At 39.3% G+C, this 17,527-nt stretch overlaps 1 protein-coding gene and 1 long non-coding RNA gene across 2 annotated transcripts in view; one reads left to right on the top strand and one right to left on the bottom strand.

Annotated features, from left to right (window-relative positions):
• Positions 1-3,637: 3,637 nt before the first annotated feature.
• LOC146662917 (uncharacterized) lies at positions 3,638-15,709 on the bottom strand. Its single transcript, XR_014912960.1, has 3 exons — positions 15,521-15,709; positions 4,969-5,017; positions 3,638-3,764 (listed from the first exon to the last, which is right to left on the bottom strand). It is a non-coding gene; the product is annotated as an uncharacterized LOC146662917 (long non-coding RNA).
• LOC146662918 (rho GTPase-activating protein 23-like) overlaps positions 7,137-17,527 on the top strand; it is a 52,608-nt gene continuing 42,217 nt past the window's right edge. The window contains exon 1 of the mRNA XM_085415491.1: positions 7,137-7,292. Coding sequence (XP_085271617.1) covers positions 7,239-7,292 — 54 coding nt within the window. The 5' untranslated portion in view covers positions 7,137-7,238. The remainder of the gene's footprint in view (positions 7,293-17,527) is intronic.

Here is a 17,527-nt window from a genome sequence, read left to right on the forward strand (position 1 = left end):
TCCATATGGGATAGTATGACCAAGATTTGCAAAATAGAAAAATATTTTTATTAAGTATGATTCAGAATGGAGCACGAGCCCATAAACTAAAAGTAAAGTGTTTACATCGATCATTGTTCATACCAGTTTTTTTTAACACTGTAAAGTTTGACTTGCTGGCCCCTATTGGGAACTGTGTTGTTTTTTTGTTTTTGTTTTTTTAACTTCAGCGTTGGCTTAACTTTTTAGCCAGAGAGATTGTTGTGTGAATAAAATCAGCCTTGGGACATTTTTTTGCACATTTCACGATGTGTTTACTTTAAACAAATAGATTCCTGGAAGGTTAGAACAACATTGTAATGTATCAACTGATTTTATCAAGCATCCATGTTGGGTTTATTGAAAAATAATTTCCATAGGCCACATTTTTTCCAGTCTTTAGAGTGCATGTGTGGAGCATTTTGGATGTATTCTGTAGTTCTCCTACATGTTTGTGCTTCAGTTTTTGTGAACTTAATTGTATTGTTACTTTGCTCTAAACAAACTTTAATTAGTGTCAGTCCATTCTACACACCCATTTTTAGAATTAACTTTCTAAATAGCCTTGCCTTAGATCAGGGCCGGCCCGTGGCATAGGCCGTATAGGCAAATGCTAAGGGCGCCGTCCATCAGGGGGCGCCACGCCAGTGCCACAAATGTTGAAAAAAAAAAAAAAAAAGTTGGTACTATTATTTCTAAATACAAAAAATAATCCCATGTTAATTAAAATGCAAAGTAAAGCTTATTTAATAGAAATATTATTTGTTACAACATTACGCCCCCCCCCCCCCCCCCCTCGCACGGTGCGCCCCCTCCCTTCCCGTATCATGGTTCCTTTTGGACGTCACCACATCAAACTGTCAGGTGCCCAGGGAAGAAAAAAGAGAAAAGAAGAGGAGGAGAAACGAGAAAAAGACAGAGGTAGGTAACGTTAGCCTACATGAAATTATTTGTCTGAATGTGATAGTAACCTACATTTTTTAGCATTAAGCTAATGTTACATGATTCGCTAATTGCTAATCAATAAATAGCTAGTTAACTGTTTTAACGTCAGTTAATATTGTGGAGGGGGCTAAATTGTTATGGAAAATAATAATGTAACATTAGGTAATTACAGTACTCCCACCTTTCCCACCATTCCTCATTTGTATTCATCTTTTAAGCAGGTGTTTTTTGTTTACATTGTTATTGCCTTCTGGTTAGCTAACGTTTACCCTGCAGGTCACTTTTCCACCCCTGTATATATTATAGTTGTAAGCCTAGTTGTTAAAGTGCACATCATTAATGTTAATTAAGCAATATCACATGAGAGGGAATGCTGTTTTTTAATATGAGCACTGCTGTGATTCGGTCAAAGATAATCATAACATAACATTCTCATATGATATTATACTGTTACTTTGCATTCTGCTATTCAGCATTTCACTGTAATGATGACAATAAATTGAATCTAATCTAATTTGCATATCAGTTAACATCATACATATATCTCTTTGGTTTTTCATTTATATTATATCATTTCATTTTATTCCTGGAATCATATGTTTTTATTATTAGACTTTAATACTCAGTGGTGTCACATACTCCTCTCTTCAGATGCACTGTTGAAGTTTCTAAATCCCACCCCTGGGCCATCTACCACATCTACCGCTGCTGCCTCCACTTCAGCAGCACAACCCACCAGTTTTGCAGCAGCATCAAGCAGTGTTATTGTATTTCATATATTCATTTTTTTATTTTTTGTATTCATTTATTTATTCATATATTTTTTTATCTTGTTAATTATTCTGATTGTGAATTTGCTTTCTTTAAGTAAAAAAAAAAGGTCAAAGACAAAGCTATTCGGTTTCTTGTGAGTACATACACTACACTGCCGATGTAGGGGGGCGCCACCTAAAATCTTGCCTAGGGCGCCAGATTGGTTAGGGCCGGGCCTGCCTTAGATGATAAATTAGCACTTCAGGATTCATGCATACAATCTTTATTTTGATACCAAGATTGTTTATACAGAGTTTGCAATTGCAGAGAAATACTCTATTCATTTTGGGCATCTCATTCTGGAGCAGGAACCACAGAAAGATCTTTGGCACTCAAGAGGTTAACCTCTAGCTCCAAAACCACAACATGGTAACAGCCAAAATGCTAATGGGTGACACCGCAGTGCCTACATCCATCTTTTATACTATCAGTTCAGTTTATGATAGGCTAAAGTTGCAGGTTGGGAGGGTCACAAAATGCATAAGCTGAGAGACTGGGGGATGATGGGATACTGGTTCTGTGCAGGGCCCCCCATTGTGAGGATGAAACCCTTTTCAGAGCAAAAGCAGATTAGCACTGCAGCCTGACCCCATATGTGCATGAACACACAGACTGTTGGAAAGGAAATTTAGGGCCTTTGTTTTGGAACAACAAAGCTGTTAATCTCTTGTTATGGAAGATGTGATACAGGAATTTCAATAAATATCTGTGTCATGGTCTTTGGTAATATTTCAATATGCCAACAACAAGAGAGCCACAAACAAAAGGAATATATGGTGACTGCGCTTTGGGGTCCCTAAGAGAGGGGGGGGGGGGGGGGGGGGGGCGCTATACAAATACAGGCCATTTACGTTTTTGTTACGTAACATCTTTTAGTTTCTTAGACTATGCTTGTTTAGCATGTACTCTAAATGCAACCTATAATGCTTGATGGGACTGGGACTGTTAATACTTTTCTCCTGACCTTTTTTGTGCTACATGCTAAAGCTTGTGAAATGTCAGCACCGTGTACCAAACTGAAACAAAGATCTATACAAATATGTCCAAGAACAATTTGAATGTATCATTTTTCCTTTATTGACTCAGAGCATTTGTATTTAGGCTTGTGAAACATTTTAGTAAGCTTACCCGTGAAATCATTGCAATCATTGTTTCAGTTGACTCAATACATGAGATACTTCATTTTCATTAGTTGAGCTTCTTATCTGAAAAGATGTTCTCTTTGAAAAGTTATGGGATTACAGTGTTACAACCATTAACCTAAATAAACAAATTCACAAAAGCATAAGCTCAATTAAGTAGAAACAAAGAATTCAATAGTTTAAAAAAAGGAAAGAAAAACAATACAATCAAGAGCTTAAGTAAAATCTGAAAAGAATAGTCAATGCAGAAAACATTTCTGCATCCATCCTTGAACAGCTGAAACAGATATTAACAGATGTGGTTATATTCATCTGGATCTGTGTCAGCTGATAGAGAAACTGTACTGAGTCAAACTGAATTCAAACAGCAGCATCAAATGACAGGAGGGTAATTAACTAAGAAAGGATGAACTTGTCATATCCATGATTTTCTGATTGGACTCAGATTGGGAACTTCCACTCGTTAGTGATAAACTCCAAGCAGTCTGATCCACAACTTTGCAGTACAAAAGGGTGCTAGTCAGACAGATCCGCAATCCTCTATCTTGCTAGATCTCTTACTCTCAGGTAACTCACACCTCAGGTCCAGTTATCCTGCACTGAAGGAAGCAGAAAGCAAGTTGCAGTCTCTCCACATGCAAAAACAGAAAAACATTTGCATACAGTAGCACTAATCCCACTTACAGCTCTTTGTTAACAATCCAGCAATGAATGGATGTCTTCCTCCAGCCTAAGTAGCGGGCAACTGATCACGAGATCACAAACAGGTGAGATAATCAGCTCAGGTGCCCAGGTGTTGGCAGGCGTAGAGCAGGAGGAAGGCCGGCCTCTAAGACAGGGGTGTGGCTAGTGCAAAAGCAAACACAACACAGACAGTCAGAGAGAGGAAGAAAAAAACAGAATGAGAGAGAGACAGAACAAGTGAGAGACGAGTCAGAAATGGGGATTGGAGGACCACGACAGCAGTACTAGCAGTACTAACATTATTCAAAGTTTCACAGTTTATCAGGACAAGCAAGACAAGTAGCGGCTGCCTTTTAAAATCTAAAAGTAGATATTAATTAAATCTAAAGTGATCCCTTTTATTTCTTTGCATGCACCCTTGACATTGCTGCCATCCTGTGGCCACAATTGACTACTACAGGGTTGCCTTTTTTCTATACAAATCCACAGTGCATCTCACTTCCATATCCCAGCTTAAAGTTGTCTTTTTTGAAGGGGGTGGTTAATGCACATGTTCTGGTCTTTGACAAGAGACCAATGGGAGTTTAGCATGCTAGACTACCTGTTACTGGTTCTGCTTCTGCTCCTCTTACATCAGTTAACATCAAACATAAAGCCTGAGGGCCAGAATCAGTCTGGCAAAGACTCCAATGTGGCCCACTGGTAGACTTCAGAAAATGTGTAAGGGTGCATAGATTTTAAACTTTTAATTGTATGTCCAAAGTTTTGCAGCTTTTCCTATTAATAAATTATCCACATGCCATTCATACACAAAAGTAGTTAAGTAAAAAATAAACAATTAAATGACAGAAAAACTTCTGTTTTTCCACTATCTACTTTAAAGATTTCTCTTTTCCATAGTTTAAAAACTCTTGTTTTATAAATACAGTCAGGGCAATAAGAAGCACCAATGCCACATGATAAGAACTTTTTTCTCAAATATCTTATGTACAGAAACTGAGATGTATTGTTAAAATTACACTTCTTTTACTTATATTAAAATATCTCCACGATTAAATGTTTAGTTAGATGTCTACACTGACAGAAAGGGCAGTTTCTGTCCAGCCCTCTTAAGATCAAAGTTGGCTGTATGTGGGCGACAGAATAAAATGAGTCCGACATCCCTGATGGTAAATGGAGCAGCTCTATTGCTTTACGCAACTTGCCTCATTCACCCATTCATACAAGCACTTTTTCTCAGTTTTTTCTATCTTTGTTCACACACATTTGTACTTCAATTGATTCATCAAAGAGCAACTTGGGGTTAGTATCTTGCCTGAGGATATTTGGCATGCAGACTGGAGCAGCCAGGGATCGAACCACCAACCTTTTCAATTAGCAGAGGACCAGCTCTACCTGACTTCCTGTGTTTACTCCTGTTTGTGGAAAAAGAGGTAACATTAGTAAGGTGCCAATTTTGTGTTATTCATCATCATAACAGATAACTTTTCTCTCTGCTTGTTAATAAATAAACAAGAAAATATCCAATTTCTCAGTGTGACACCATGTTATCATCTCATGTATGCTGGAGCAGTGTTATTAACACTTTAATTGTTTAATTGTTATTAACACACTCTTGTTCCTGTCCATGATATGTGACAGAATGTCACATATGGAGCTTCAATTTAAAAGCTTTAATTTAAACTAAAATTTAAAATGCGACTGAACAAAGCACTGCCTTCATTAAATCATTAAAACCAACTCATTATCACTGGACTCACATGTTGGTAACTCGAGCATAGGCTGGCAGCCACTTTGTATGATAGGCTCCCTGTGGAAGCATTTTTCTTTAGCGTTCTTTTATATACTGTGTCTGACTTTGTGCGAGAGCAATGTAACACCAATAGAGGGTGTAGAAGTGTCTATCTACACTCTCACCCTCCCTTGGGGCTCCGTGTCCTGCTCTTATATAATGACTCATTGAGAGCATGTTAGTGCACAAGTAGTGCATGCTCTTCTCTCTGTCCCAAGGGGACTGTTGGCACAGCAGCACAACTGGGGCTGTATGTTGTTACACTGTCTATGATTTTGGACGCTACACAGATATATACTTTTCACTTCAGACGCCATTATCTTGACATATGTACCTACCCTAACTGTAGTTACAGACACTTCTTCAGTACTTACAGTTCTAAAACTAGAGTCCACAACACAGCATAGTGTAAGAAAGGTGTCTGATACAATTCAATGAAACGAATTTTAGTTGAAATCAGAGGGTCCACGTGCAAAGTTACATAGCAAAAATTAGAAAAACACTGGAATAGGATAAGAATAAGATACTGTACACAACTGTACACAATAGAATAAAATAAAATAAAATACTATATACAATAGAATGGTAGAATTGAATTGATGAATTGATGGAAAAATGTCGCAATTAATTTGATGACAACTCACAGTTTTCCATGCATCCTAAGCACAACTCATCAACGCTTTCCTGGATAAATTTGAGGTTGCTGTGGTTGACCACTTTGAAACTGGCACTGGCAAATATTGCATTTGAAATATGTTCAGGGGTGGAGCCTTATCACACGTGGAGAAGTTTGGTCCAGATTGGACAATGTATTTGTGAATAAGAACCAATTAAACTTTCATGGTGAATGATTAAAATGCAGTGTGGACACACAAAGGCACCACAATTTTGAATATGGCCCACATCTGTAGTTGACCAAATATGAAGTTGATTGGATAAAATCCCTCAGAAGAGTTCAAAAAGGAATAATTCCTGGAAATGGTCAAGTTAGCGCCACAATTTCATCTTCAATTTAATATGGCTGACTTCCTGTTGGGTTTGAGTCATGTACCCAGTGGACGTTTAGTCCTGTCTTGGCATGTACCAGATTTCATACATGTGCATGACACCCAGTTGGGGCAGTTTTTTCACTTTTGTAGAGGGTGCTACTGAGCCATTATGTCCAAAACCAATAAAATACATAAATAAATAGTAAAATACTAGACTGTGTCTGAGTTTGTGAGCATGTTAAGGCCCTCAAAAAAGCAATTAATTTACCAAAATAATAAAAATATAAAATAATAAATGGAGCGGCTCTGAAAGTAGCATTTAATTAAGACACATTGCTTTACAATAAATCCTACCTTTCTTCAAGAAATTAAGCTATTCACGAACTCCACGCAGTTCTTGGAGGATGACGGAATTGATACCATTGACATTTGACGCACATAAATCCAGTAGGATGCAGTTTGAACTGTTATCTGTAATTGCCCACTAAGGTTTATGTTGAGCAATAATGTCGAGCAATATTAAAAATGTTAGTGGTTCTACTAGATTTTAAATAAAATGTTTTATTTAAGTAAAGCGTATTATTTCTGATAAGAATCGTCTTCCTATATGCAATGCCTGAAACGCAAAAGTAAATTTGAAGAAAATGCGTAAACATGTACCCATATTTATTTTGAAGTTCAAACTTCCGGTTGTGCTGTGCCACATGCTTTTAGCTGAACTGTTTACGTTGTGGGGACTGCTGGAGAGAAGAGCACAGCCAGTCTGCTCTACACCCCAGCACGATTTAAGACAAAAATGTTGACAGCAAAGTATGTCTTTTTGTCGGTTTACGCACGCCAGACGCTGACACGCCAATGAATGGAGTTACTTTTTGCGTTGTTGGAATTCCACCTCGCTCAGACGCTGAAGTAAGTCAGATACAATAACTGTTTTTCTGGTGACTGGAATAATGTTATTATAATATTGATCAGTTCTTCCCGTCGGGGGGAAACCATCCCATAAAGACGGTAAATCTACCCACAAATGGATGCTACTTAGTATAATCGTACACTAGACGAATCAGAGCTTTTTTGCCGTAAAAAGTCTAAACCAAGGATGTTAAACTCATTTTCCTGCTTGAGCCCAATTTAATCTCAAGAGCATGTAAACAAGTACATGCTATCCATATGATGAAGAATCTGAGGTGTTTAAAAAAAAAGAGATATGACTGATATTCGTTATTTTCATTATTTTTTTCATTTAATTATTTATCATTGTACATGCACTACAATTTAGCGAATCTAAAAGTGGACAGACCATTCACATATTTGAGGAACTTAAGCCTTACTTGCTAAAATTCGTGCATTCTTCTGTAAAGCTGAAAAGTTAAATGATTTCACATCAATTATTTGACTTTAAAAAGCCCCCACGCTGGCCCAGTGGGCCACACATTTGACAGTCTTGGGTTAAACACACAATTAATAAATGTTTCGTTTCATTAGGAGAGGTGTGGGATAGTTTCCACAATAGCTACGTCACAGCATTGACAGACAAACTGCAGACATGACTTTTTGTGCACTTTTGTTCTTGTGCTCTTGACCATGTCTTACGCAACTTGTCAAATTCCCAAAATTAAAAACAAAACTGCAAACCACATAATGTTAACTCATAAAAAACGTTATGACTGTAAGTGCATGGTTTTGTAAGAAACTCAAAATCTGTGTATTTTACTTTCCTGTGAATGTCTACACCACAGTTTATTCACTCATCATTGACACCATTCTACACATAATACTTCACATATCTTGCAAAATGGAGGTATGGGGTGTGGGCACATAGCAATGGAATTGGAATGCATGTATTTCCATGTGCCAGCCCACATATGCATATTTGGCAACAAAAGGCACATTGTAAGCTTTGGTCTTCTGTTAGTGCAGAAACATTTACTCAGAAACATTTCATGAGCCTTTTTAGAAACTAATTTGCTAATCATGATTCTGACATTTGTTGTGTCCCTTCACTCAGCACATTATTCTTTGCTCAGATTGTGTGAGTTGTTTTCTCCCCTAACTTTTAATATTTTCAGAGCTTATTATTGTGGGTGTGTTTTCCTATTATTGTCACGGCCCAGTTAGCATCAGGGTCATACACAAGAGATAATTATAACAATGGTGGTCGAACTTTCAGCTTAAAGGAAGTGACTTGACTGTTTTCATCAGAAGTTACATCTGTTGAGTAGCAGTATCTTTTAATACAATATCATTTATTAGTGAATACTATTTATTAATTATTTTACTAACTTATTTTAAGGGAGTTGAGTACATGCTAGGTCTGCTGCATCTGTAACAAAACAGATTATATGACAAAACAAAGGGAGGTACACAAATGAACATACAAGTTTGCTGTGTGTGTGTGAGTGAGAGGGGGAGAGAGAGAGGGAGAGAAAGCAAGACAAGAACATCAGTGTGTGTATGGGCGTTTGTCATGACATACTTGAAAACGAGGGTGAGAGACTGCAACAAGCCCCCCTCCCCTGAAAGCAAGAGGTGGACAGGGAAAGACAGTCCATGGTCCACAGCCCCCCAAGAATAGAATAGAATAGAAAAGAATAAACACTTTTTTGTCAGTCAACTCATACACCAGTTAGTGCACACCAAATTTCAGTGAATTTTTTCAACATCAGACTGTACAAAATACATGATAAATGAATCTAAATAAGAATCCCAGACATGTACACGTAAGAATATAAGAGAAATCTTTATGGTAGATAGCGTTTTTTTAAGTTTTTCTGTCATTTAATTGTTTACATTATATAGATATATGTGTATTAGTGCTGTCAGCATTAATCTCGTTAAAATGACATTAACGCCATTAACGTGGCAAATCTCCGTTAGCAAGTTAGCATAGATTGCCCCATGCGTGGGGCTGCACTGCGCTAACACGTTAACGAGCTAACCGTGCTAACGCATTGACACCGTGAATAGTGTATTAACACAATTCATCTAAAATTACAAAAAAAATAATAAAATCAGAGTATGAAGAAGTTATGTTTGGTACTGTAAAGACCACAAACATGTTGAACAAATCATTTTCATAACTTGAAATGCAAATATAAATTGTAAATTTCAAAAACCTATGTACAAATTTTGCAAACAGCAAAGTTATATGCAACTATTTACCTAAAAATGCAGCCAATGCAGCATTGTAGCAGATAACAGGGCATTGCAGAGGATGGTGAAGTTTGTGCAGAGGACTATCTGGTGCAAATTACCTCCCACTGAGGACATCTACAGCTTCAGATGTAGAGAAAGAGCCGTCTGTATCCTACGCAACCCAACCCACACTGCACATGAACTGTTTACTCTCCTCCCCTTTGGATGGAAGCTTCAGAAACCGCTTCTAACCGAATGCAGTCAGACTGCTAAGCTGCCCTATGCTCAAAGTGAACACCTTACACCTTAAAAACATGCCACTCTGGAATTGTTGTTACTGATGTTTTAGTACTCTGTACTGTGCACTGCTGTTCCCTGCTGGTGGAATTTTGTACATTCATTGGATCTGTTGCAAAAACTGCTCGTAGGATGGGTTTTTGCTATTAAAGGCTAATGTTTTTCATATACTGTAAGGAATGACCTAAGAGTGGAGATCAGAAAGCATCTTTGTTTGTTTGGTTGTCTTCTTTGTCTCACAACAGAGGTTTGAAACTAAAGATAACATCAAGCTTTAGTTAGGGTCAGCCTTTAGTATCTATGGATGTCAGCTATTTAAGCAGTAACGGCATTTAGTGCATGTCTGAAAAGCCCAGGCTACAGTCTTCTGTTGCACTGATGCAGTTAGTGTGTGAATATTATTAAATGTGCTTTGGTGGTATGCGCTGTGAATTCACGTATCATCTGATGAAACAGAAGAGAAAGTCACACAGCCTCAAGGGAGCATCCTCTCCTCACAGCCACTCCTCGACTGGGTCATAAAAAAAAAACAAGCAGAGCACATGCATATTCTTGTATGACTCACACATTACTATGACTCACACACAATATTATGTTATTTTTGTTCTGCCTAGACTCATGATTGTAAGTTCCTAGCATCAGTAAAAACTATAAATAAAAAAGAAAGAAATCATTATGAGTGCATTGGAAGGGGAAGTGAAGGCCAGAAGAGGATGGGAGATGAAGATGCAGAGTCTGCTGTATGATGTTTGCATGGCTGTCACCCTCTTTTAGTGTCTCTACATCACACTTTTGTTTCCTTATCTTCATTCGCCCTTTCTCTTGCTTTCAGTCTTAACTGTATTCAGGTGTTAATAAAACGAGCACTGTGGGCCTGACAGCACTGTTAGAGCTGTTTGGTAAAGCCTAGAGGAGGATGGACACGTGCAGCCACACACACACACAAGCTGGCATTCACATTTAGTTTTTCTAGAAGTACTAACATTGATGCAAGTTGGCGGTTCAGTTGTAATCATTTATTCCTTCTCTCAGAATCCCACATTTACTCAACATTGTGTTATCAAAAACACTGATGCACAATACACGTGTTGTTTTACACTTACTTACAGATTTCTCTTTAAACTTATTACACTTATGTGTTCGTGTCAAATCTCTTATCGCACTCTTCAAGACCAATTCATGGCTTTGTGTACATGGGCAGTTCCTTAAATCCAAAACTTTTATTTAAAGGAGGAGACTTTCAATTATTAAAACAATAATTAACATGTGAGCATAGAAGTTATGGTCTGCCTTAACGTATAAAGCACCTTGAGGCGACTGTTGTTGTGATTTGGTGCTGTATAAATAAAACTGAATTGAATTAAACTGAATAGAAGGGAAGCAATCTAGGCAACAATGACATGTCATGAATTTGCACACTATCTTTGCCAGTTTAGCATTATTTAACAACAATCCAAGCAGGTTTGTCTTTTTTTTCCCCGTTAAAGCAGCAGGCAACATCGATGAAAATTGTGAGAGGATCCTTTAAGGTTTCAGGAGAATTGATGAGCGATTTGATTAGTGAAAAAACAAATATATGATAAACCGATTTCTAAAATGAAACCACAATAGTGAAACAAGCTTAATACAGCTACCTCTAGTAAAAATTAAACACAATGTCACTTTACTCGCTAATACAACACCGACCTTACATGTTTAGCATACAGTTGTTCCATAGTGTAGTAAATAAAAATACCTACTAGTTATATTATATGTTCAAAGGACACTGTGTGCGGAGCACTGTATATGTAATACCCTAGAAAAAAGCAACCAATCCTAACTAATCATATTTCTGCGCTCAGGGAATGTTTGTCGTTTTTGCTTGACCTTTTTTTTGATGATTTTTCTGTCCCATATAAATTAATAATAATTGTAATGTAAAAAAGACCCACATTTTATGTGTTCTGAAGAGCAATATCAGCTAGCCAGTTGTGAGTTTAAGAGAAGCTGACAGGAAGAGAGAGAGAGAGAGAATAGCATTTCTCTTTTCTCTACCAGTGGCCTGGACTGTTAAGTTAAAGAATGAGATGAATGTGACTGAAAGAGAAAAAGAAGGAGAAGAGAGAGAGAGAGAGAGAGAGAGAGAGAGAGAGAGAGAGAGCTGGCATGTCAGCAAATAGTCCCAAGGCAGAGAGAGAATGAAAAGAGACGCACAGTGGAGAGGGGGGAAGACTATACTTAGACACCAATACTGCTCTAGTGCCAGAATAGAGGAGAATATCTTATAAGCACCGTGGGATTTTTGCATTACTTATTTGAGATGGACTCGTTTCTGAAATCCAGAGATAAGTGATGAATATAAGCCAACCTACACACAGCAAACCACTACATCACTGAACTGAGTGTGTTGCATTTGGACAGTTACTTTGAAAGCTTTCAAGAGGACGAGCTGAAATTGAAGAGAAGTACCAGCTTATTTTACAACTAGAATTAACCTGGAACTGATGTTCTTTTATACAAAGAACGTTATATCTAAATGAGAGGATATAGAGGGCAAGAAGAAGTGATATTTCCTGTTTTGATCACCAAAAAAAAAGAACACTGTGGACTTGCTCAAGAGAAAATTGAAGAAAAGTGAACACCATATTATACTTGAAGTTTGGACTGCGTCTGCATAGCTTGAACATCGATCTTTAAGACCTTTGAAACATGACCAGATGAGTAGACTTACAGACTTTGTGCTTTGCCAGTTCTGATGGTGCTGCTTCAGTAGTTAACACTGTGTAGAACTGTTTTTGTTTTTTTTTACCACCAATTTAGCTTACTATTCTGGTCACAATGCAGCAAGTAGAGACTTTGCACAGATGAACGCAAATCGCAGTCTCACATTCTGAAGCTTTGGTGTGTTTTTATGTGTTTGCTACAAAGACAATACATGTTTGTTTGAATGTGGAAGTTCTAATGTTGAGGGTGTCGAGTGTAGCACCAGCTCCAGCAGGCCACAAGTGGCGATTCCAGTGCTCTGTCGGGGTTGACTGTAGCGACGCCGAACCTCGCTGTATCTGGCTGGCTGTTTTAAGGGATGTTTTACCTCATGCCTCCCCTTGTCAAACACCCATCACATCAACAAGAAGAAGTGCATACCAGAGGGTCATACGTCGCCGTTGCTTGTCTTGGGTAATTAGTTGTGATTAAAGCAGTATTAACAAATTTGATTTATTGGTTAAAGGACTAGTTTTGTGCATGACAATCTTAAACTTGACACACTATGTGGAGCGCTTTCTGCTGGATTTCATTTGCTATCTGTACAAAATTGTTTAAGAACAATGTTTTTGAAGAAAAAGTGTCCCATAGCTACTAATACGCTTAAATAAGTTCTAAAATAACAGTTTAAAATCAAACATCAAACATCTCATGTTATTTAGCACCCAAAACATTTAATCTAAAACAGGATTAGGTTTCAAGGGAGGTTTGGGGTGATGACCAATGATCATGTAGACATCATTCCAATACCATGTAATACCATCAATACCATCACGTAGATATCAACTCACCAACAACAGGGTTTTGGCCTTTCAATATTACATCATTAGTAGAGTCAGCATGTTTCGACCATGTACCTCACATAGTAGCCGTTCTGACTATTATGGCTTTACTACCTGAATCAAGCAAATATTATAACAGAACACTTAATGTTTTACCTGTTCCAGCTCATATTTGTCCCAAAATGTCTAGTAATTGTGGAATTAATAATAATAATGGATTTATATAGCACTTTTCAAGGCACCCAAAGCGCTTTATAATGCCACTATTCCTTCACTCTCACATTCACACACTGGTGGAGGCAGCTACAGTTGTAGCCACAGCTGCCCTGGGGCAGACTGACAGAAGCCAGGCTGCCATATCGCGCCATCGGCCCCTCTGGCCAACACCAGTAGGTGGTAGGGTAAAGTGTCTTGCCCAAGGACACAACGACCAAGACAGAGAGCCCGGGGATCAAACCGGCGACCTTCCAGTTACAGATACGCTTCCCAACCCCCTGAGCCACGGTCACCCCGATTGTGTTGAGTTATTGGGCATTAACCTAAATTTGATGCTCTGTCACTGGTATGGGATCTAAATTGGGAAACACTGGTAGACACTAGACACTCCCTAGTGTCTATCTCTTAAAAACTACTACGGAATACCTCACCTGTTAAATGCATTAAAAATTACCCTATTAGCAGATCAACAGCCCTGACCTATTGCAATAAGGAGAGATCATTTGGAAGAATTTGACATAAATAATTGAGATATAGAAATTTACTTATTTGGCAATTAGACTCCAATGATCCATCATGGCAGAACGGAATGCCATATTTATAATTTGCAAAGCGGCGCCCAGGTGTCACTGTTGATGATGACGTCATCTAAACAGACATGCAGCGTTCGGCTGCAGCACCCAGTCCATGAGGCGCTAGAAACTGACTGGGGCTCCAAACAAGCCAAACGGCAGTGTGACAAATTGGGAGTGGAGAAGGCCATTTTTTCCTTGGATTTTGCAGACAAGGGAATCTGCCAGTGGCCCTTGGTTAAATCCAGTGTTGTGAAAAAGCGAGCAGTGTCTAACCGGTCCAGGAGTTTGTCGACCCACGGCATGGGATAAGCAGCAAATTGCGTTCATCCTCGTGAATGAACTTACGGATCATGGATTTTAAAGTCTTTTTCAGCCACCCCACCAGCCCGTCAGTTTGAGGGTGGTAGACGCCGGTCCAAACAGATTTAATGCCCAGTAATTCATACAGCCCTTTAGTGTCCAAGACATGAACAACGTGCCCTGGTCAGTCAGTTTCGCTTTTGGGATACTGACTTAGGAGATGACGTGAAACAGTGCCTGCGCCACACACTTTGCAGAAATGGTGCACAACAGCACTGCCGTGGAATATTGCGTTGCATAATCCACCAGAACTAATACAAAGCTATATCTGTGTGCACTCCAGTTAAATGACCCGATGAGGTCCATGCCAATGCATTCAAACAGAACCTCCATTAATAGTAGTAGGCGCAAAGGCACTTTTGGAAAGGCCTGCTGGTTAACCAGCTGTCACTCTGAGCAGGAAGCGCACTATCGGTGCACATCCGCTCGGATGCCCAGCCTGTAAAATCAGGCACCAAGCAGATCACACAGATGCAGCCTGTCTTTAATCAACACAAAATGCGGGTAGGTCCACGCTGCATCAGGGCGCACCAAGTGACCATCAGTTTTTATCACTCAGTCCCTAACCCCTAACCCTGAGCAAAGGGTGTCAACAGCTCTTGCGGAAAATCTTTAGTGGAATGAATCACTGGAGTCGGCGGGGCCTCACAAGGCCCTGCCACCTCCTCCTCCCCAAAGTCACCATCAGATGCCCCCGCGTCCACCGCTGAGCACAGCGCAGACACCACACCCCGCTAAAGGTCATGAACACATCCCGACACACACTGCCCCAACAGGTTACTAAACCCCAGTCAATTAAGGAATGCGTCAGGCACGGGCTAACTGCAGCCTTTACTCTATGCGTTTTGCCCTTGTATTTAATTTGCAGGAGCACTATGGGATATTCAATTCAATTCAATTCAATTTTATTTATATAGCGCCAAATCACAACAAAAGTCGCCTCAAGGCGCTTCATAGATACAGAGAAAAACCCAACAATCATATGACCCCCTATGAGCAAGCACTTTGGCGACAGTGGGGAGGAAAAACTCACTTTTAACAGGAAGAAACCTCCGGCAGAACCAGGCTCAGGGAGGGGCGGGGCCATCTGCTGCGACCGGTTGGGGTGAGAGAAGGAAGACAGGATAAAGACATGCTGTGGAAGAGAGACAGAGGTTAATAACAGATATGATTCAATGCAGAGAGGTCTGTTAATACATAGTGAGTGAGAAAGGTGACTGGAAAGGAAAAACTCAATGCATCATGGGAATCCCCCGGCCGCCTACGTCTATTGCAGCATAACTAAGGGAGGATTCAGGGTCACCTGGTCCAGCCCTAACTATATGCTTTAGCAAAAAGGAACGTTTGAAGCCTAATCTTGAAAGTAGAGATAGTGTCTGTCTCCTGAATCCAAACTGGAAGCTGGTTCCACAGAAGAGGGGCCTGAAAACTGAAGGCTCTGCCTCCCATTCTACTTTTAAATACTCTAGGAACAACAAGTAGGCCTGCAGAGCGAGAGCGAAGTGCTCTAATAGGGTGATATGGTACTACAAGTTCATTACGATAAGATGTGGCCTGATTATTCAAGATCTTGTATGTGAGGAGCAGGATTTTGAATTCAATTCTGGACTTAACAGGAAGCCAATGAAGGGAAGCCAAAACAGGAGAAATCTGCTCTCTCTTTCTAGTCCCTGTCAGGACTCTTGCTGCAGCATTTTGGATTAGCTGAAGGCTTTTCAGTGAGTTTTTTGGACATCCTGATAATAATGAATTACAGTCGTCCAGCCTGGAAGTAATAAATGCATGAACTAGTTTTTCAGCGTCACTCTGAGACAGGATATTTCTAATTTTAGAGATGTTGCACAAATGGAAGAAAGCAGTCTTACATATTTGTTTAATATGTGCATTGAAGGACATGTCCTGGTCAAAAATGACTCCAAGGTTCCTCACAGCGTTACTGGAGGCCAAGGTAATGCCATCCAGAGTAAGAATCTGGTTAGATACCATGTTTCTAAGATTTTCAGGGCCGAGTACAATAACCTCAGTTTGATCTGAATTAAGAAGCAGAAAGTTAGCGGCCATCCAGGTCTTTATGTCTTTAAGACATTCCTGCAGTTTAACTCATTGGTGTGTGTTAACTGGCTTCATGGACGGATAGAGCTGGGTGTCATCTGCATAGCAGTGTAAATGTATGCTATGTCTTCTAATGATGCTGCCTAAGGGAAGCATGTATAATGTAAACAGAATTGGTCCTAGCACTGAACCCTGTGGAACTCCATAATTAACCTCAGTGTGTGAAGAGGACTCTCCATTTACATGCACAAACTGGAGTCTATGAGATAGATATGATACAAACCACTGCAGCACAGTACCTGTAATACCTACAGCATGTTCTAATCGCTCTAATAGGATATTATGGTCGACAGTATCGAACGCTGCACTGAGGTCTAGCAGGACAAGCACAGAGATGAGTCCACTGTCAGAGGCCATAAGAAGATCATTTGTAACCTTCACTAAAGCTGTTTCTGTGCTGTGATGAGCTCTGAAACCTGACTGAAACTCTTCAAATAAGCCATTCCTCTGCAGATGATCTGTTAGCTGTTTGACAACTACTCTTTCAAGGATGTTTGATATGAAAGGAAGGTTGGAGATTGGCCTATAATTAGCTAAGACTGCTGGGTCTAGAGATGCTTTTTGAGTAAAGGTTTAACTACAGCCAGCTTGAAGGCCTGTGGTACATAGCCGATTATTAGAGATAGGTTGATCATATTTAAGATCGAAGAATTAATTAATGGCAGGACTTCTTTGAGCAGTTTTGTAGGAATGGGGTCTAAAAGACACGTTGATGGTTTGGAGGAAGTAATTATTGAAGTTAACTCAGAAAGATCATTTGGAGAAAAAGAGTCTAACTTAACATCAATGGTACTAAGAGTAGCTGTAGATAATATTACATCTGTGGGATGATTATTGGTAATTTTTTCTCTAATGATAAAAATTTTATTTGTGAAGAAGTTCATGAAGTCATTACTGGTTAACGTTAAAGGGATGGTTGGCTCAAAAG

This window comes from Rhamphochromis longiceps, linkage group LG8 (assembly GCF_057381845.1).
Source record: "Rhamphochromis longiceps isolate RC_006_pf linkage group LG8, R_longiceps_female_GT1.1, whole genome shotgun sequence".
Lineage (NCBI taxonomy): Eukaryota > Metazoa > Chordata > Actinopteri > Cichliformes > Cichlidae > Rhamphochromis > Rhamphochromis longiceps.